Source organism: Cydia splendana, chromosome 9, assembly GCF_910591565.1.
Source record: "Cydia splendana chromosome 9, ilCydSple1.2, whole genome shotgun sequence".
Classification (NCBI taxonomy): domain Eukaryota; kingdom Metazoa; phylum Arthropoda; class Insecta; order Lepidoptera; family Tortricidae; genus Cydia; species Cydia splendana.
In genome coordinates this window covers 18,362,329-18,384,976 of record NC_085968.1, presented here as the reverse complement: position 1 = coordinate 18,384,976, position 22,648 = coordinate 18,362,329, and the positions used below count along the sequence as shown (strand labels likewise).

General features: G+C 37.4%; 1 protein-coding gene across 3 annotated transcripts in view; it reads left to right on the top strand.

Annotated features, from left to right (window-relative positions):
* LOC134793779 (polypyrimidine tract-binding protein 2) overlaps positions 1-22,648 on the top strand; it is a 635,946-nt gene that overhangs the window by 249,987 nt on the left and 363,311 nt on the right. For all 3 annotated transcript variants that reach the window (XM_063765447.1, XM_063765452.1, XM_063765451.1), the window contains one exon: positions 14,951-15,055. In XM_063765447.1, coding sequence (XP_063621517.1) covers positions 14,963-15,055 — 93 coding nt within the window. In that variant the 5' untranslated portion in view covers positions 14,951-14,962. Of the gene's footprint in view, positions 1-14,950; positions 15,056-22,648 lie in introns of those variants that run through there.

Here is a 22,648-nt window from a genome sequence, read left to right as displayed (position 1 = left end):
TCGCATATTATCATATAGCGCTGTCGCATGATGACGTAGGCCCGTGTCAGTTAGGTGACCTAGAAAAGACGGGAATGGAGTACCAGGCGGAGTATATTATTATACCATGATAGTACTGGTATATTTTGCTCTGGGCAAGGGAAATAATATGAGAATGATACCTACAAGTAAGTGTTTCTCTTCCCCTATGGCTCCTTATCCTATATGACCTTATGTAGGTTAATAAAGCTTTCTACTTTCGGATCCGTGTAAATTTCAGCAAAATAAAATATACATTTTAGGAACGTCTTACAAGCTAGACATCGTAACGACTTGTTACTTATGGTGTAACCTTTATATTCTAGCTTTGATATGTTGTCATAGTCGTCTCAATTAGGCGTGACATGTGTCACGTCATCTAAATACTCGTGTTTTTTATAAGTATGTTTATTTTATTTATAAGGCACACTATACAGACGACATTCAATACATTATTACAATAAAAGTAGGCATTATATAGGAATGCCATCCAAAATAAGTATGCACAGCAAGAAAAATATATAACAATGATCAAAAACTATCCTAAAATTATTAAAAAGAAATAACCTAATAACATACTAAATAATAAAATAACATAAGGAATAAAACGTATCAAAAAAAAGCTTTTTAGATTTAAAAGTAGTTTTTTTTTCTGAGCCGTTGGCGTATGTGTCGCCACTAGTTCGTAGCTATAAGGCAGGTCCCCACTGAAACCAGCGCCACGGTTTGCCGCGGCATTATGCTGAGTGGCGGCATTATCCCATTTTAGCGTCCAATGTTTTTGTTTTGTTTCATATGTGTGTGTCTTCTTTCATAAAAGTGAATTCTACTTGTCTTCATCCATTATTTCTTAGACCATTAGACTAGTTACACTAATTATAATCCCAGCAGAAGTTCATAATAGAACTTGGGTTCTGAGCTGACTTACAATGGGACTTAGCGTCCGTTTGTTTGCCGCAAGTTACTCGTAACATGCAACTTAGCTGTAACACAACTTAGCCGTAACATGCAACTTAGCCGGCCTGATTGCAATTTAATTGGCAACTTTCTTGGAGTTGGAAGAAGTGATTCAATTATACTTTTCTTGGGAGTTATGGAAAGAGTTTTGATAAATGTCGCTATTTTGATTTTTCTTATACATGTACGTGTACTTGTATGCTTCGTATGTGTAGGTATATTATACACAAACGAAACACCATCGAACAAATATGGACTATAATTGTATCGATCGCGGGTAGGGCGGCAAGCGAAAAAGCGGCGCGCGGCAAGCGTGACCGCCGCTGTTCATCCACTCTTATAGTGCTTAAAAAAATCAAAATGGACACTAACGCTCTTCGAAATATGTGTGACTCACGACGGTATAAATAAGATTTCTTAGAATGGTCGACAAACTTAATTAGGTTTTCAAAAGTGCAGCGAATTTAGATATTTTGATAACAATTGCTTCTAAAAATTGTTTAACTCAAGACTTTAATAGATATAAAAAAAAAATAACTTAGACTAAGATATTATAACTGATACTAAAGTTGAACCTAAACACAAAAATTAATAGTAATGTCTTAATAATAACAGATAGATATATATTATATACAGTTTACAAAATTGTTAAAATTAAAATTATTTTTCTTCTCTTAAGTTAACTTGCATGACATACTCGTACAATGTACATCTGGTCTCCCGCGATACAGGCCTAGCCTAGTGCGGGGACTCCTGGAATCTCTGAATGTCAAGATGGCTATGCACAACTCTTACCAGAAACTCGTGTTGTTATCACTATTCTTTCTGTACAATAATAGTTATTTGTTTTACAAGGGGGCAAAGTTGTTGTTTAAATAACCGCTCGTGCTAATATTGATACCCGAGCAAGCGAAAGATTCCAAAATTGAACCACGAGCGTAGCGAGTGGTTCGAAAAATAGAATCTTAAGCGTTGCGAGGGTTTCAAAGCACGAGGGTTAAACAAAATTTGCCCCCGAGTGAAACACAAAATTTTTCACCACACCAACCCGAAGCAAATATTAAATGTAAAATATAAAAAAAAAAACAAACCAAATCAAATCCAAATGAATGTTATTAAATATTTATCATCCAAAATCATCATTTAAAAGTCAATTCTACCAGCAAACATAAGAAAACAATTCAAAATTTGCATTTGATTAGATTCCGAGCTGGTGTGGTGAAAAAACATTTTTTACTTATTACTTTACTTTTTACAATAAGTATTTAATTGAATTTCAAAGGCACAATACGAATATCGATATCATAAAGTAATTAATTACACAATGGACTGTGGATTTGCTTAATATCTTGTCAACCCGTTGATTCTTCATCTCCAATGTTCCAAAAATTAGGTGGAGTTGGTTTAAAAGAGACCCATATCTTGTTAATTAAATCTGCTCAGTAGGGTACCAGTGAAAGTGGAGATAGGTACAGTAGAACTAACTCAGATTGCGGCAAAAGAAAATGTAGTGCACTTAATCTTGACCCTGAAGCTGGTTCTGGACTTGACCTGGTCGTGGTGGAAGAATTAAGGTGGTTAGGAAATCGAAGGCGATATAGAAAATGTATGGGCTTAGTCATAGCTAGGGTAATATTGTTGAAAAGCCTTACCATAAACAAAGCAACAAACATGGTAAGTTGATGCCACAGCCACAGTTGTATCCTAGAGCTATGTGGAATGCTACAATGTTTAAAAAATAACATCAGTAACTTCATATTGTATTACTACAATATTTTGCCTACTCTGCCCACAATCGAATTCTCCATTTCTTTCGAAAACCAAGTATACAAGGTATCTGCGCATACTATTGTGTCGTATGCAATATTCCTGTGTCGTGTGCACTCTTAGTTCGGTGGCTATAATATAAACTACCAAAAACTTATTTTCAACGACCATGGTTTTATGGTAATGTTCGCCAGCCACGTCGTGCTAACCTACCAGGCCGCGTAGCCAAGATGCCGATCGCTTACGCTCCGTACTAGCGATCGAAACGCAACTGGCACTGTCGCACTAATATGGAAGAGTGATAGAGAGACATAATGCTTTTCGTTGTCGAAGCGATAGCGATTGTAACCTTGGCTAGGCCGGCTGATCCGCTTGACTTGAGCGCGGTCTAGCATGAGTTGCGTTCTCGCGCGCGAGTCCATACTTAAAGTCGCGCTAGATGTATGGAATGGCACGCGAGAACGCAACTCATACTAGATGATGATGGTCATGGTCAGATAACGTTTAATACCTTACGGCTTCTGTAAATGCGGTCTCACTTGAATAAAGTCAGCCTACTGGATTGTACCCGCTACGGCGCGAAGCGGGCGGTCTGTTAAGTCTGCTTCATAATGCTGCCGAATTAATGACGTTAGAGACTCTTTATATAAGATTTTGAGATTGACTTGAGAGGTAAAAGCAAAGCAAAATGTTCCCGTAGTTATTACAAGCATGTTTTGAAGATTGCATTTATTTTAAAAATGTTTTTGCAAGAAGTTGTCTGGTGTTCCTGCTCATGTAAATAATGCAATCTTAAAAAATCATATAGATATACCTATGTACATTATGGTTTTATATGTTATATCTGCCGGTTGACACTGGACAAAAAGTGCGGTTATTCTTAACCAAAACCTTACAGATTTTTTAAACCACGTCATTTTGGAACCATCTATTGTTTTACCTCCAGAGTTGATAGGACAATAATAATAACATTTATCTATATTGCAAATTAACCCCTCAAGTATAGTTCGTTTTTTTTAGCATTAGAAAGAACTCCACAGAAGCGAGCGTGCAGTTTTTATCAGGCTCTTTAATTGTTAATAATTATTGAATTATCTAATCTAGCATGGTCAATACATATAATTTACTTCAAATTATTACCGCTAAAAGTGCCGGATTTGGAACCACAAGCTTACTTCTGCGAAGTTCTTTCTAATGCTAAAAAAACGAACTATAGTACGTCATCACCAGAGAGGGTGAGCTATTTGCCTTATAATATGACGTAAGACATGTAATATTATAAGGTTTATAAAGCTCACCCTCGCCGACCTCTGGTCATCACATGATGGCCTCTATAATTATATTTTAGAGATTTAATTAAGAAAAACAAACATCATGTTTCAAAGTATAAGTGCCGGTAGCGGTAACCACATACGGGTTGGCAAAGGGCGGCTCACTCGCACTGCAGTCTTTGTTCTAGGCTAATCTTAGTAAAAAAACTTAATACAAATGAGTAGTTTAGGTCAACCTAGTTCCACATGCGGTGCTTTATATGCTGGTCCTTCGTTTTGTGGGAGATATGAGTGATACGATTGTAAAAATGCTATTTCGGGCTACGATGTAGCACGGAAAGCTTTACTTTTGGCGTTTTAGACTTAAAAAAACACAAACTTTATTTCAACTTCAGTCAGTTAGTAGAGTTACCTCTTGTACCTATTGGTTGTTAAATGCCTTAAAGCTTCTTGAATTTTTAATAAGTATGTTAGTAAAAAGGAACATAATGCATGTCTCCATAGTATTTGACGACAAATAGGTATATATTTTTTTTTATTAAACCTCTCGCAAAATAATTAAACCATCACAAACATTTTCATCATAACTACATAACAGTCTCAAATAGCCGATCAAAACCGTTGAAAACAATTTGGTTACCGCCATATTCCGGATGAACCGTGCTCGCGGCTCTAATATTCCGTGTGGCGTCGCCGTTGAAAACGCCGTGAATAATATATGGTGGTGGATGCACGCGCGGATCAGACGGGACGGATGTAAGCGCGCCGACGACGGACTGACACAGTTGTACTTTTATGAAGTTTTTTACCAAGAGTTGTAGTTTTTTTGCGTGTTACGTGTACTATGTTTTGCTGGCAAAGTGGGAAAGGAACGTTTCGGTTATTTTTTGTGTAGGCTCTGTTGTTATATTGCTAGTAATATTTCTCGTTTTAGTTAGCATCGTTTAGGGACGGTAAACAGCAGTTATTTTACAATGCATGTAACCTCACTCAAAATTATAATCATAATTATATATTTTTATAACCCCACCACCAAAACCTACGAATGACCGATCAAAATAGTTGATAACAATTTAGTTACTTACCGCCAAATTCCGGATGAACCGTGCTCGCGGCTTTAATATTCCGTGTGGCGTCGGCGTTGACAACGCCGTGAATTATAATATACTACACTGAGAGAAAAAACTAACAAAAACACACTTAGAATTACAAAAATAAAACTTAATCCGGGGACAAGGAGAGTCAACTAATAGGAACAAATTGACTTTTGCAATTTCCATTTAGTAGGAAATACAACTTCTATATTTGTAATTTGAAGTATGCTAGAGTAATTTCAGAAATTTGGTTTTGTTATTCCGAGAGGTGCTTTAGCAATATCGGAGGTGATGACGTCATGGGTGAAAACTAACCGTTTTGTAATTCTAAGCGTGCTTTAGCAATATCGGAGACGATGACGTCATAGGTTTTACTAAACTGTACTGCGATTCCAAGCTAGCTGTTGTTATTCTAGAGATAATGACGTCACAGGCAAAAACTAAACTGTTTGCAATTCCTCCGCCCCTAGCAAACGGGCGCCGCGAGAGCATGTCGCGCGCGTGGTAGCTACCCGTCTCTATTTCTGTCTGTATGAATAAAAAAGCATTTGGTAGTATATCTCTGTACTAAAGAGGCACTATAAAAGCCTGTCGAGATATTCTACCCATTCCTTTCTTATTCATACAGTCAGAAAGAGACTAGTAGTTATTACGCGCGCAACATGCTCTCGCGGCGCACCTGTGCTAGGGAGGTTGGAATTGCAAACAGTTTAGATTTACCTATGATGTCATTATCACTAGAATAACAACAGCTAGCTCGAAGTTGCAGAACAATATATTCCTGTAGACCCCAACTACACAGTAGGTCGCGGGTTAATATGTCCATGGCCCACAATATATCCTAAATTTATTATTTAACTTAAGTATGTTTTAAACAAAGAAGACACGAGACACGCCCGCCCGACATCCGACACAATACTAACTCTAACCAAATGAACGTAGCAAGTAGCTGTGTTGGTATTACAAAACTCGTTTAGTGATTGGTACAACAATGAACATAAACACAACAAGTCTATCTACTAAATACCAGTAAATTTTGTAATGTCGCTATAGTAACAACTGAATTGTTATTTTAAATGGGGTAATGTTATTCCCGCGAACTCGTTTTTTAGATATTACAAAACTATGTAAGTGAGACATTTACTAAAATCATAACTTGAAATCACAGATGCTTTTTTCCAAAAATCACAAACTTTACTAGTAAAAATCGGAGAATTTTAGTAGTAATAAAAATGGATTATAACAAATACTGAACTTTGTTTAATGCTCCATTTACTAAAGTCTGTTTGCTGAAATTAGATTTAATATTACTGAGCTGTTTGTAGAAATAAATAAATTTTACAGAAATAGTGAAACTTCCATGATTACTACTAAAACTTCATTTTTTCCCCCAGTACAGAACTGTTTATTAATTCCTGGTGGTGATTTTTCTCTCAGTGTAGAGGACCCGGCGAACTTCGTTTCACCTACTTATATCTATCTATTTTTTTTGCACTTTCTTAATTTTTTCTTTCATAAGATCCTTGTCCTTATAATTACAAACACAACACAAAAATAATCAGCGTAATTGGTCCAGCCGGTCACGCGTGATGCCGTGACCAAGTGAACCCACTGATTCACTTGGACCCTTGGATCCTCAAAAAAGCTGACCGCTTACGGATTGACTCATTCGAAATGTGGTGCTGAAGGAGAATGTTACGTGTTCCTTGGACAGCCCGCCGTACGAATGTGTCTATCCTACGCGAAGTGGGAATCACCATGAGACTATCGACGATCACGTAGCCAGAAGGCACGACACTCTGGAGAAAATGCTGGTGACAGGAAAAAAAGAGGTATATCGAAGAGGAAGTAGTCCTATGCGATGAACTGATCAAATCAGTGACAACTCCGGCAAGAAAGTTCACGAGGCCATTCACACTGCCGAAGACCGAAACACGTGGAAAGCAATCGTTCGAATACGACTCAAGGAGGAGGAGGAGGATATAGATAGAGGTGGATGCACACCCGGATCAGACATGGCGGATGGATTGGATGGACTATTCACTTATCCACTACTAAAATAGAATTCTATACAATGTTATGCCAATTTTCAGAAGATGTCCTAATTCTGGCGAAATTGGTCCTCGAAGGTAAAACCGAAAACACAAAAATTAGGAACATAAAGAGAAACGGAGAGTAAAAACGCATCCTTCGCTCACGAGAAACGTAAAAAGAGATTACGAGTTTATTCTCAACAAAGAAGTTCGGATTGGATTACCTTTATAATCAAAATACAACAAAACATCCGCGGGCTGGCCGGTTATTAATTTAGGAAGGTTTATTAACAAAAAAGACAGTTTTACCTTAAGGCGACGTGATTGGTGTCGTGGAAAATACATTTTTGGGAGGAAATAATTGATTGGACTAAAAATTTAGAAATAATTAATGTAGACTATTGTGATTCTATGATAGCTACCCGTTTTGAAATTGCAATACTAAAATAAATGTACCTACCTACCTAACTTTAATCTAATTATACGATTTAACTCACGTGTTTTTAGTCACTTGTGCGACATGTTTCGGAGAGCCTATAGGTCTCCATTTTTTTTTAACAGTGAGGGCAGTGCGTGACGCGCGCCCGTTGTGAACCCTACTTAGAAAACCTTTGTATTTTATCCCTTTCTAACAAACACAAATAGCAAAATGACGGACAAGGACCTACGCCATTAATCACTCGGCGGTAAACAACTGTTTTAGTTTTTTAAATATAGTAAGTATGGTAATCATGCGTGATGAAACAAACGATTCGCCTTAACGTGAATCCGAAAGGATAGAAAGTTTTAATCGAAACGTCGAGCGCGTGTCCCTGAGGACTTCTTGTTGAAATAAATTAATTACGTACTATTTACTAATTTAATGACGAGCCGTTAATGATGCTAATGATAACAGGAGGATTCATTAATTTGGGCAAATTATTAATTACCGCGGAAATAGACGGCTTTGAACACATGAAGGATTTTGCCTCGTGCCATATATCAAAGAGAATTTAGTATAGAGGCGGATTGTCAAAGTATTTTTTGTAGCCACAGTAAATTTACTGCCATCTTTCGCCGGCCTGCCAAAACTCTTAGAACGCCATTTGACTTTGATCCTTGTTCTTTCACTGATATGTGTTAAATTTGTTAAATGTCAAAAAGCGTCGCCATCTACACGAGCATAGGCCAAAGGTAAGGTGACATCTTGCGCTAAGGCTACAAAAATTACTCTGACAATCCGCATCTATATCAAATTCTCTTTGCATATATTATTTATGAAATTCTTGTTTTAGTAATTTTATTGAACATTTGAATTACTGTACTTATTTTCAATTTACTTCTTCAAAGCCACTTGCCAATTTTTTTCCCTGTATATTAAGAATATTTAAATATATTGTACCTATATATAATTTAATTATTCCTATTATAATATTAAAAATAAGTAAGTAACTCTGTATCTGTCTGTTTGTTACCTCTTCACTCTTAAACCGTTGAACCGATTTAAATGAAATTGGTAATGGAGATAGTTTGAGGCCCGATGAAGGACATAGGGTAGTGTTTATCAATCATTATCATCGTTCCACGCATACGAAGTCGCGGGCAGAAGCATGTATGTATTATACCAACAAGTTAAGAAACATTAAACGTATTTATCACACGCCTTTCCTACTAAAACTGATTAGCAATCAGACAGACACACAATCACATTGTAGATAATTAAAGCCTACTCGGCACAAAAGTACAAGCGACCCACACCAATTTTGGTGTCTAGCCATAGTAGTTGTACGTACGTACGGAACGGACGCCTGCTCGCGCTAGCGCCACCTTGCGGTCATATCTGTCGTAATAGACGCGTTTTGTTAAAGAGTGAACCTTCTCTACCTAGTACTATTATTTATTCCGTGGTAAAGGCTTATACAACAAAGATGATAGCTCACCTCCGACCATCAGCCAGCATAGTTCGCAACTCCATTAATTACATTAATGAATGATAACACAACTTGCCGGCTTCTGAATAGTTGAGCGGTTTTGATCTATGACTACGTCAGCCTTTGGTCACGGTTGAAGGAGTATTCTTGGTACTTTTGTGATCGTATTTCAGTTGTTTATACAAAAAACATCAGTTTGTAGCCATAAAATAACTTTTTTAACTGCCTTAAATGTTTATTTTTGATATGCGGTGGTGGCCGAGTAGATAATAAGCGGTGGTGGCCGAGTGGATATAACGCCTGACTTTCAATCCGGAGGTCGCGGGTTCAAATCCTGGCTCGTACCAATGAGTTTTTCGGAACTTATGTACGAAATATCATTTGATATTTACCACTAGCTTTTCGGTGAAGGAAAACATCGTGAGGAAACCTGCATACATCTGCGAAGAAATTCAAAGGTGTATGTGAAGTCCCCAATCGCATTGGGCTAGCGTGGGGACTATAGCCCAAACCCTCTCGTGCTTGAGAGGAGGCCTGTGCCCAGCACTGGGACTTATATACCTAGGCTAAATTATTATTTATGCATTAAATGTTTATTTTATTTCGTTTCCGACCGAAACCGGAATTTTGCCGAAACTGAAGGCACGGTTTTGCTCTAGTTTTGGCCGAAACCGATGCTTCGGTTGAAATATAATTTGCCGAAACCGAAATATCCGTCGAATACTACCGAAAGTACAGGTTGTTTCGGCTGTTTTTGCCGAAACAGAAACATGATTTTTATGCTGAAAACTGTCGGACACTAACATGCGTCTTCTAGTGTATCTCACACACCGCTGGGCTTCGGCCATTGAGAGTCAAGGTGAGGCATTGGCAGTCAGCCTAGATATAGCGAAAGCGTTCGATCGGGTCTGGCATCGGAGTCTTCTGTCGAAGTTACCATCTTATGGATTGCCGGAGGGACTATGCAAATGGATCGCTAGCTTTTTGTCCGGCAGACGCATACGAGCCGTAGTAGACGGTAGCTGCTCCGATTGCATGGACATTAACGCTGGCGTTCCGCAAGGTTCTGTGCTATCCCCAACGCTGTTTTTGCTGCACATCAATGACATGTTGTCTATGACATTCATTGCTATGCAGACGACAGTACTGGGGATGCCTATTACACAGGCCGTGCCAATATCCCTTGTTCTGTGGTGCTGGAGAGTCGTGAAAAGCTTGTCTCGGACATTGAGAGCACTCTATCCAGAGTTTCGGTGTGGGGTCGGGACAATTTAGTGCGATTCAACCCCACCAAGACACAAGTTTGCGCAGTTCCAGGGCACAGCCCTTACCATGTCAGGGAGTATTGGGATCCTAGGTGTCGACATCTCCAGTGACGGCCAATTCCGTAGCCACCTGGAAGGTAAGGCTGCGCTGGCATCCAAAAAACTCGGTGTGCTCAATAAAGCGAGGCGATACTTTACTCCGGGGCAAAGACTGCTGCTTTATAAATCGCACGTCAGACCCCATATGGAGTACTGCTGTCACCTTTGGGCAGGAGCACCTGGATGCCAGCTTGGACCCTTCGACTCAGTCCAAAGGCGCGCTATGCGAATCGTCGATGATCCCAAACTAAGCGGTATTGAACCTATAAGTCTAAGGAGAGACTTTGTCTCCTTGTGTGTGTTCTACCGCTTGTACAATGGGCTGTGCTCTGAGGAATTATTAGACATGATGCTAACGGCCGCTTTCTATCACCGCACCGCTCGCCGTCGGTAGGGTGTTCATCCTCACACCCTAGAATAAAATGGTCGCGTACGGTGCGATTTAAGAGGAATTTCCTCCCGCGGACGCTCCGGCTGTGGAATGAGCTCCCTTCCGAGGTTTTCCCGAGGGTCTACAGTATGGGGTTCTTGAAAAAGGAGTGTACAGGTTTTTAAAAGGTCGGCAACGCGCTTGTAACACCTCTGGAGTTGCAGGCGTCCATAGGCTACGGTGACTGCTTACCATCAGGCGGGCCGTAAGCTTGTTTGCCACCGATGTGGTATTAAAAAAAAATGCGTAATCTATCTAGAATACGCCTGTAAGCTCATTATCAAATTTTTAATAAGTATTGCTTTATTTAGGTGCATTGACCTCAATTAAATTAAATAGGGAAAATCATAATGATTAGGTATTGATGTCACTGTAGTTGATTATTGTTGACACCAGAAAAGTAAACGCATTGAAAGAATAATAACTTTGCATACAACGGAAAAAACTCAAATAAAACCAAAAATACCTGTGTGGCGGTACCAATACTGGTGGTACCAGTTTGGCACTGACATAAACGCTATCGAGCACGTAACTTACTTTCTATGCATCTCGTTCGTACTTGCCTATTAGTGCGAATAGATGTAATTATAGAAAGTAATCTACTCGCACTAATAGGTAAGTACGATCGAGATGCATAGAAAGTAAGTTACGTAGACATTAGCGTAGGTATATATCAGTTTTGACACTGTCAGTGACACGATGGTACGGGTACACGAGGCCAGTCCAAGATATCCTTCTTCCGTGCATCTCGCGGCCCGATTCGAACTTTAAGGTACGTCAATTAATAGATCTAGAAACGATATGGATTAGATATGTCAGTGTCAAATTGAACGTTTCTTCAAACAAAAACGTCACTTTTGACACTGACACATCTAATCCATATCTTTTCTAGATCTATTAATTGACGTACCTTAAAGTTCAAATCGGGCAGTCGCTTGCGCCAATACTTGTACGAACAATTACAAGGCGAGCGAACTGCACGCGTGAATGATAGCAAAATGACATCATTTGTCATCAAAATGTAACCTCAAATTGGACTACTGAAATATTCTTGTAATTCAATTAACTACTCGAATAAGCTTTCATAAATTAACGATAGCCTACAAAAAATATTCCATTGGAGTTTTTTAACCAACATGTTTTTACTAAATGTTGTTTCAACCCGGTTTTTCCATTTCAGATGTATATTTACAAACGTAAAATAAACCAAAACTTTTCGATGCAACACGCTACTCTCATTCGTAATTAAAACTACACATGAAAACTATATACCTGGTTTTGTTTGAAGAAAATACGAAGCGCCTTAGGGGCTAAAACTTCTATACCGTTAATAGTCTATAGCAATTCGTACGCACCTACACTGTCATCAAAATGATGTAATTCGGATATCGAGCAATTCGCTCGTACTTATTAAAGGTGACATTCGGATTGTAACTGCAGCTACATTACTTTTGTGACATTGCTGCGGCGGCGCTGATGTCGCCGCTGTAACTGTAAATATCCTTAATAAAATAACTGACCAATTTTATCAAGGAAATAACTGCTAGATTCGAAATTTAGTATACGTCAAATATTACGGCTACTATACGATATGGATTAAATATGTCAGTATCAAAAGACTCAAAAGTGACATTTCTTCAAACAAAAACGTCACTTTTGACACTGCATTATCTAATCCTTATCGTATCTAGCCATAATATTTGACGTATCTTAACCCTTTACCAGGCTAAGGGATACATATATTTCCCACATACGGCACTTCAAGTACTACTCGTCGTCTTCCTCGCGTTATCCCGGCATTTTTGCCACGGCTCATGGGAACCTGGGATCCGCTTGACAACTAATCCCAAGAATTGACGCAGGCACTAGTTTTTACGGAAGCAACTGCCATCTGACCTTCCAACCCAGAGGGGAAACTAGGCCTTATTAGGTTAACTGTTGGTTTTACTACTATACAGTCAAAATAGCCCAGAGGGTCCTGCTCGGTCAAGCTTGCATTTCGGTTGCATTTGAAGCATTTGGATCGACGGTAGCCAGTGACCTTGAATACCCAGACGAATGCACACGAGTCGTACCTAACGACTTCCTATTTGTATAGCCCGAAGAAATAGAGTTCAAATTCGTATGAAGCAGAAATGACTCATGGAAATACCTACATATGTATCTATTTTACAATTGAGTCGCTTTAAACTCGGCTATATCCAATTGTCAGATTTTGCGATTTGGTTATTAAGAAAAGGTAATAGAGTGTCAAGGAGAAGGCAGAGGACCGACATGCATGGAAATCGCTCCACCGACAAGAGTTCTAACTCTTAAATATATGATGATGATGAATACAGAATATATTAGGTCGAATAGCTAACTAATAAAATGCTAGTGTAGAAATGCATTATAAAACCCATATGGACATCCGGGATTGAACTCTGGGGAACGGCCAGAATAATGTCCTAAGGCCTGTAACACGTGCACCATGGTTTGCAAAGAATACAGAGATACATGAATACCCAAAGATTCCAACAATCAAAGACGAAGTTAACATATATTGTGTTAAATACTAAGAACGAGAAAAAAAAACATACAATCGAACTTGCAAGGGACTTGGTAAACACCAACCACAATCCGAGTAGGCTGAAAAGGTGGTAAATACTGCGGCAAATCAAAGTCAAGAGAGAGTATTTAATGGAATACCTCTCAAAACCCTAAAAAAGACAGAACATCTGATTATGGCTAAAACACCCGATTGCAGGTAAAAAGAACATTAAAAAATCCATTCAGCGTGAGCGATCATCATCATCAACATCAAAACATGAGCAAAACCGTAACATGTTGGTAAATCTGAATCACGCTCCAGGTCGAATAGCGCTTAACAGTTGCGAACCTTAAACAAACATGTTTTAAAAACGTATTTTTTCTGAAACGATTTTGAACTGGTTTTTAAGTAAACATGCATCATCGGGCGATCTTTAACTGCACAAACTTTCGTGTTTATTCCTGGTTTGCTTTGAGTCCATGCTTTGAGCCTTGATTGCATGCTTTGTGATATGTATGGCGTAAACGAAAGCCGAAGCAAAAACTGTTTGATGAGCTAAATATCAATTTTCTATCAGGCCAGTTCGAACATACACTGTTATCAGAAAGACATCTAACTACCGTCATTCAATAACAGTTTTGAAGGATTCACGGTTAGTTTCACTAGACTTATATCGACCGGGATATGAAACCGTGATTACCTTTTGTATTGTTTTCGAGCTCCCAATATTTCGACGCAGTTAAAAAGGTGGCGGTTCGCGCCGCGACAGAGACAAGCTACCGAGACATAAAGCCCCCTCCAGACTATGCGCGTGAATCGCGGGCGAAGCCGCGAACGCGATTCTTATTTAAAAAGCGGCCAAGTGCGAGTCGGACTCGCCCATGAAGGGTTCCGTAGCAGCAAGTAACATAATAAAATTGCGGTTTACGATTTATGACGTATTAAAAAAAAGTTCTTACTAGATCTCGTTCAAACCAATTTTCGGTGGAAGTTTGCATGGTAGTACATCATATTTTTTTTTAGTTTTATCATTCTCTTATTTTAGAAGTTACAGGGGGGGGACACACATTTTTACCACTTTGTGTCTCTCGCGCAAACTATTCAGTTTAGAAAAAAAATAATATTAAAAACCTCAATATCATTTTTGAAGACCTATCCAATATACGTCCCATACGTATTTGATATACGTACATTTGATGAAAAAAAAATTTTGAGTTTCAGTTCTAAGTACGGGTAAGGTAACCCCCAAAATTTATTGTTTTTTTTTTCTATATTTGTGTGAAAATCTTAATGCGGTTCACAGAATACATCTACTTACCAAGTTTCAACAGTATAGTTCTTATAGTTTCGGAAAAAAGTGGCTGTGACATACGGACGGACAGACAGACAGACAGACAGACATGACGAATCCATTAGGGTTCCGTTTTTTGCCATTTGGCAACGGAACCCTAAAAAATGACATTCAAATGTCAAGGTCCTAATTTCTACTTTTAAGCTGTTCGTTGTCTTTCAGTATGTAAGGAACTGTTATATAATAGGTATGTAACATAAATACATATTATCCGTATTGTTTCAGGTTGGCGCAACTATGATGTCCTGTCCTCTCCCGCTGCCGCTACTGCCGGCCCTGCATCCCCAGCCTGCGCTCGCCTCAGACTTCCCTATCCACATTGGAATAAAGGTGAATATCGCTCAGCACAACATAAATGTACTGGTGCTCCCACATTTGCTGTTACTTATAAAATGTTATATAACATCGTGTGACAGGGTCAGCATGATAGTATTGATAGTGTTTTATCATGTTGTCCCTGTCACACGATGTTATAACATTTTCTAAGAGCGTTGTTTGTAATGCCTTTTTTCTCGGAGATAACTAAAATTTGGAACAGATATAGGTAGCAACTACTACCACTAACATTGTTATTACTGTTATTAGTCAAAACAATTTTGTAATATGTTTTATTTATTTTTGAATTTGTTCTGTTTATTGACACAACAAATACAAGTAGGTACCGACTTATGTAAAAAATAATAAAAAAACTAAAATTAAAAACTTATAAATAAAAAAATTGGCCTAAGTCGTAGTCGCTCGGCCGAGAAGGCTGGCCCAGTTTTTTTGTCTCGTATTTTCATTACTGATTACGCCGGTGTCATCGTGTTTTACGGATTCATAAAAGTTTATGCTAGACTTTTACACCGCTCTTCGATAATTTTCTTTCATAAAAAAACTATAAAACGGTCGTAAAACTATTTCATGAGTGAATTTTAGAAAATTTAAAAGGGTGTATTTTTAAATTACGAGAAAGAGGAGGCATTTTTTATGTTGTTATATTCAATGTGGTGTTTTTAATCTCCGAACTTATGACTTATAAACCGTTTATATCTGTCAAAAAAAGGAAGCATCTGAACGTCACACGTTACGAAATATATTAAGGAAGAGTTGTTCAGTAGGTACTTACGTCTTTTTATTAAGAAGGGGTGAGAAAAGCACCTTTAAAAAAACTTTTTCATTTTCTTGATTTCTCAGTCAGATTGCTACCGAAAGTATGAAGGTTACGTGTTTGCCATTATTTCTACTGAACACTAATGGTTTTATTCATAAACGCATTACAAGTCTGAATTAAAGGAATATAGTGTGAATCTCTTGCCTTTATCTGCCATTTTGACTAATGTATTTGTAAGAAAGTGATAAAACATGTTTTAACTAATTCAGGCTCGTAAAGTTTTATGAATAGGAGGGTAAACATTTTAGTACACTGATAAAATTTAAAGTTTTTTTAATTATTTATACCATTTCGAATACCTATACAATAAACAATAACGAATATCGTTGAAAAGTTGTACAGAGTGCCTATGCCAATTCAAATATAATATCATCTTCTTCTTCTTCTTCTTCAACCTAGCGTTTTCCCGGCCTAGCGCCAGGGTCCGCTTTCCTGCTCAATCTTCTCCACTTTGCCCGGTCTTCGGCATCCTCAGGCGTGACATTGTTCTCTTCCATGTCCGCTGCGGCGCCAGCGCTTCTTTCAAATACAATATTATATATAAAAAAAAAACAAAAACATACTTATTTCCATTGAAACAGACAAATGCGAGCGATTAAAAACACAATATGCCCAAAGACAAGTAAACAATCTTTTCATCTCCGTTAACGAGAAGCGACGTCGCCGACAAAAAACGGGCAAATATTAGTGCGGTAACATTAAATAACAGGCATTATCCTCGTACAATATAAACGTCGCAACCTGCGGCGTTGTACATAATACCCGCCTAGTTGTAGTGAGGCGAAAGCTCGACCACCAGCCCACCATAACGTATAACTGTTACGGATCTTAAGGTTACGGTACACTGGCTGGTTTAAGAAGCTCGCCCGATCGTTGGAATAGATGGCCTGCGCACAATAAGCGCTCGTCGGGTAATGGCCGTCCATCCGTCATGCTAGGGGTGCCACCTAAATATACCTATTTATTTTAAATAATGATGGACAATTTTTAAAATCAAACCCGTGGCGATTTGAAAAAGTTTTCGTAAATAAATTATCTCGAATTAAAATCATTTAATATTAAAGTCCAAGACACAGTCGCGTAAAATCATTTTTTAGCTTAGATTCATTTTACTCGAGGGATAGAATAGGTATACAAAGTTTGACACAATTTTTTTACGACGATATGATGCATTTTTCATATCGAAACATTTATCCTTGTCATGCTGATGTGATGAAAGGTGACTTTCGGATGTCAACTGCAGCTTCCTTAATGCTGAACTTTGCTGCCGCAGTATCTGTAAATTTCCTTGATAAAATGAGTGAGTGAATCTTAGAGTGCGTCTGTGTGACGTGCATCCGCTGCCGGCTATCAAAAATGACCTACCGTTTATTTTGTTCACTGACTGTGGTTTATCCCACCCAGCCTTAGTCAATAAATTAATTATGACATGCGGTTGTGTCAACCCTAAGCGCTCCGACCGCATCTAAACGCTATTTTCACGATCGATATTTGTATTTATTTTGCAATAATTATTAAGCTCTAAACCTAATTCACGCTAAATTACACGTTGTATAATGACAATATTTTACTTATACCGCTGTAATTAAAATGGATAATTTAGTTTTAAATTATAGTATTGATAATTAGATAGATAAGATAAACCTCAATAAGAAGAAACTTTACTTTTTTAATCTAAAATTTGTTGTATTTGTATGTGATTACGGTAATATCCAGAGGGCATTGTCATGGCATTAGAGTGCGTGTTCAGATATTTTTAACCACCTCGGCCGCTCCGATATATCTGATGGCGACCGACTGTAAGATTAGTGTTGATTGCGGATGTGTCATAAACATATTGAGATAACCGTATTTGTTTCTAATAGGTTTAAGGTTAGACCTTAATATTCTATATTTACTAAATTTTTGATAAATCTCAGCCAGCTCCAACCGTCGCCCGCGGGTACTCTATATCCAAATTATTTAAAGGTTAAAGGATACATTACACGCCAAAAGTTAAACGAGGTACTAAATAATTAAGCTGTTATTAAAAAATTCCTGATTATTTTACGTGAAGCAACTAGCGGAGGCGGATTTTCAACGTTACCTACCTACGTTGTTAATTGTGAGGTTTTTATTGAGTATGAGATTATAATCAGAGATGGACGAAATTTATTCGAATGACGAATAACGAATAAGAATAACAAAATTTAGCGCGAATGACGAATAAAAATGTCGGATGATTATTCTGATTTGAATAAATTATTCGTTATCCGCGAATAATTTATTCGTCGAATTAATTGCCACGAATAATTTGTTTATTGCAGAGGTTCCCAAACTTTTTTTTCTCGTGGACCACTTTCTAAGTTTTACTATTTTCGGTAGACCCCCTGCTGCTACATTTCTACTGTATTCCCAAAACTCCTTAAAAAGCACACCCTAAATTGGGGGTGTTAAGAAGAAAAAAAAGTAGCACATTTTCTTGTGTCCTATTTGTTAAAAAAAAACAATACTTGTGGTTATACAAAATTATAAACATTTATTATTACAAACAATCAACAATTGACAAAAACTCAACAATGAACTCTGAAATGTAAATCAACAATAAAAAATAGTCATACTTTTAATGAGACGGATGTACTTGATGAATTGACAGCAAATTATCAATATTTGGCTTTAGTTTTGTAAGAAGTAATCTCAAATCTCCCCGTTCTGTGATGTTCAATCTGCTCCTTTTTTTTGTTAACAGGTTGGTAACGGCACTAAAACTTCTTTCGACAAGATATGACGAGGGAAACGCTATCAAAAATTTTCTAGCAATTTCCCACAGCCCAGGATATTTTTCGGGGATTTCTGCCTGCAGCCAAAATGTTTGATAGCCTTTTTTAAATTTCACCTTCAGTTCCTCGTTGGTGCTGAGCTCAAGAAGCTCCTCTTGTAATACCACATTCGCCTCTTCCGTTTCATCAAATGGGGTTATGATCCATGGTGGTATTTCCATCGTCAGAATATCTTCAAATCTATTTTTGAAGTCATCATGCAGGGTATTTAAATGTTGAGCGTATGTCTGAATATCCTCATCAATACATTCGATCTGTGACAAGTGCGGAAACTGGGAGAATTCGCGCCGACTAATATTTTGCTTCATTAATTTCAATTTACCAAGGAAAGCCGAAATTACACCCTTTGTTTTTATTAAATTAAGGCTGTCCCCTTGTAACTGCAAGTTAACGTCATTGAATTTTTTGAACAAATCTGTTAAGTACGCAATGTCCGCTTTATATTTGATTAGATTTTCTTTTAAATCTGGTGCTTTAGTTTCCAGAAACTCTATCACTGATTCGAAAAGTGAGTAAAATCTCGATAAGCATGCACCTTTCGACAACCAGCGTACTTCAGTATGTAAGAGCAGTCGTTGGAAATCTTCATCATTTTCGTCGCACAATAGTGCAAATAAACGGGTATTCAAAGCATTGCTTCTTATTTTATTAACTGCGTTAATCACAAATTGAAGCGATTGGTGCAATCTGTCACTCAAATTTTTCGCTACAAGGTGTTGCCGGTGGATGACACAGTGAATTGCAATTAGTCCTGGTATTATTCTTTTAAGATGGCTTATAAACCCACGATATCGCCCGAACATGGCAGGAGCTCCATCTGCTGCCACCGAAATAATGTTTGTAAATGGAATAGATTTTTCTGTAAAAAAATCACTCAGGACATTAAATATCGATTCGCCTTTAGTGTCTGACTTCAAAGTTTTTGCGAATAGCAGCTCTTCATGGATTTCTTCGTCCATAACAAATCGAACATAGGCCAATAATAATGCTTCATTACCAGGCAAAGTAGACTCGTCCAATTGAATAGAAAAATGAGTGGTTTGCAGATAATTACACAAGAAGCTTTCTATATCAGAGCTCATTTCATCAATACGTCTTTGTACAGTATTGTTACTTAAAGGAATTCTTTTGAGTACGTCAAATGGAGGTTTGTGCAGAACAGTTTTTAAAACCTCTTCAACAGCGGGTAATATTAACTCTTCTCCGATGGTGTGCGGTTTTCCAGATTTCGCTATAAGCAACGAAATATTGTAAGATGCCCGCAAGCCATCATCGTTACTTTGAGACGTTGAAGCAAACATACTATTTACGGTTGGTCTCTTTTCATATTTTTCCTTCAATGTTTGAAAGTATTTCAGATCTTTACCTATTTTTTCAGGATGACACCTTCTTAGATGGTCTTCGAGCTTCGATGGTTTCATAGAGTCATTGCTCAGAACTTTGTTGCATAAAAGACACATGGGCAATCGTTTGTCTGCCGTTGATGGAAGAAAACCAAATTTCAAATAATCAACACTGTACTGTCGACATTTCTTCTTAGATGCAGCCATTTTGCGTATCAGTTGTGGCCTGTAAAAAAATGTTTGTTTTTGAGGCGATTTTACCAGAATATGGCTATTATAACACAACAGAATAAAATTATTGCAATAAAAAAAAATAGGTACCTATTAAACTTTTTAAAAACAATCAAAAATGCTAAGAGCTATTTAGAGATTTTCATAAAAACACTGAACCTATTTTATTGTAATATACTAACCTATGTAAAATATTTTTTTGAATTCAATACCTAAAACATTTTAATACCTTTCGAAATATTTTTGTGTTTTAGTATTAGCAGTTACTAGGACACTGAAATATGTAGGTACTTGCGTACAAACATGGTCAGCATAATGATTATGCCATAATCGCTCTTTTAATGAATCGACGTCGTCGCGTAAATAAATATTTTTATACAAAAAAGTACCTAGGTAGGTACCTAAAGTTTAATCTTCCCTGGCTTTTTGTTCTTTTATAGAAGTTTTGAATATTTATTTATTTATTAAAAACTTTACACATAAGTTAACAGTATAGCACCATAGCACTTACGTGGTATATACATATAAAATAAATAAAATAAATAAATAAATATTAGGGGACATCTTACACAGATCAAACCTAGCCCCAAACTAAGCAAAGCTTGTACTATGGGTACTAGGCGACGATATACATACTTGTATAGATAAATACATACTTATATACATAGAAAACAACCATGACTCAGGAACAAATATTAGTGTTCATCACACAAATAAATGCCCTTACTGGGATTCGAACCCAGGACCATCGGCTTAGCAGACAGGGTCACTATCCACTAGACCAGACCGGTCGTCACCGGTGGGTCGGTCGGACGGTCATATTTAAGATTCAAAATTAGAAGAATATTAATATAACATTAAATAACAAAAGAAAGCTTAACAGTAACATCTAGCAGACATCTAGATAATCTCTAGTATTTAATTTTTACTATATATATAACTACCTACTACAGTGTAGTAACTACACTCAAATAGTAAAACAAATATAATATGATTGATAAATTACAATATACAATAAAAATATGTATAACAAATAGGCAGATATGGGCAGATACTTACTTTTTCCGGCACTGCAAACACTGACATCGATTCACTCACAGTCACACTTTTATGTTCAAAATCCCGGAAACAAATGAGTAACGTTTTGTTCTTGGCATTCGTATTTATACTAATGTAGATTGCAAGCACAGCGCAAGGCGCATTTCATCCCTTTGCAGGTTTAAACAAGCATCCCGGACGAACGGGCGCACGGGCGGCACTTTGCAAGTCTCGACATGTGGTGTACACTTGTACTATTATCTATTGTTCTATTCAATTCTGTGTTTGAACTGAGTCTCGAATAGTTTTGAGTACCTAGTGAGTATGATGCTACCTGCCTACGTTGATAAGTAAATCCAAGCCAAAATGTTTGTTCTTTATTATGAAAATCAGAAAATTTTTCGTGGACCCCCACTTACAACTTGTGAACCCCTGTTTTCTTTTCACGTCTACGTGGACCCCCGTGTGGTCTCCTATGGACCCCTGGGGGTCCACCTGGACCACTTTGGGAACCTCTGGTTTATTGTAATACCTTTTGATCTTTTCTCGGTTTAGAAAGATCAGTGGCAACTGTGATGTGCAATGCAACTACCTAAATAGTTACTGTAAATATAGATTATGCGTTGTGAGATTCGCTTTGAAGCAAACAACTGCTAAGAAAATTTGGTTTTCTCAGTTTTTTTATTATATAGCTTTCTCTTTCTAGGCCAGGATAGAAGTTACTAACTTTGTGTGTGAGTAATTCATTGTTCACGCTAATCCTTTGTTTATTATACTACCTGGCCTTATCCTTTAACCCTTAACAATTTTTAATGTGTCAGAACAAATACACAGTAAAAACAAGTCATATTGGACCTGTTATTATTCTTGTTGTTTATTTGAATGGAATAAGCCAAAAAACTAAAATATTTTTCGTGGATTTATTCGAATGTAATAACGAATAAGTAAATTATTCGTCATTTGAAAAGCGGCTGAATGATTTATTCGCGGATAAATTATTCGCGAATAACTCATCCGCGAATAAATCATTAGCGAATAAATAATTTGTCAATAAAAAAATCGTGAATTATTGTTTATATTCAAATGATTATTCCGATAAAAATTTATTCCAATAATGCCCACCTCTGATTATAATAAATAGGCTGAAATTTTAATTACGTTATGCGAAATCTGTAGCACCTGCTCCATTAACTCACGGTGGAAGTACCTACGTTAAATCGTTGCGATAAGTCGATTTATTTCGAAAATTAATTTATTTTACGAAATATGAGTTAATTCGGCGATTTTTTTAAACAGCGGCTATTTAATTATTCTAATGACTTTTAAAATAATTTCTTTC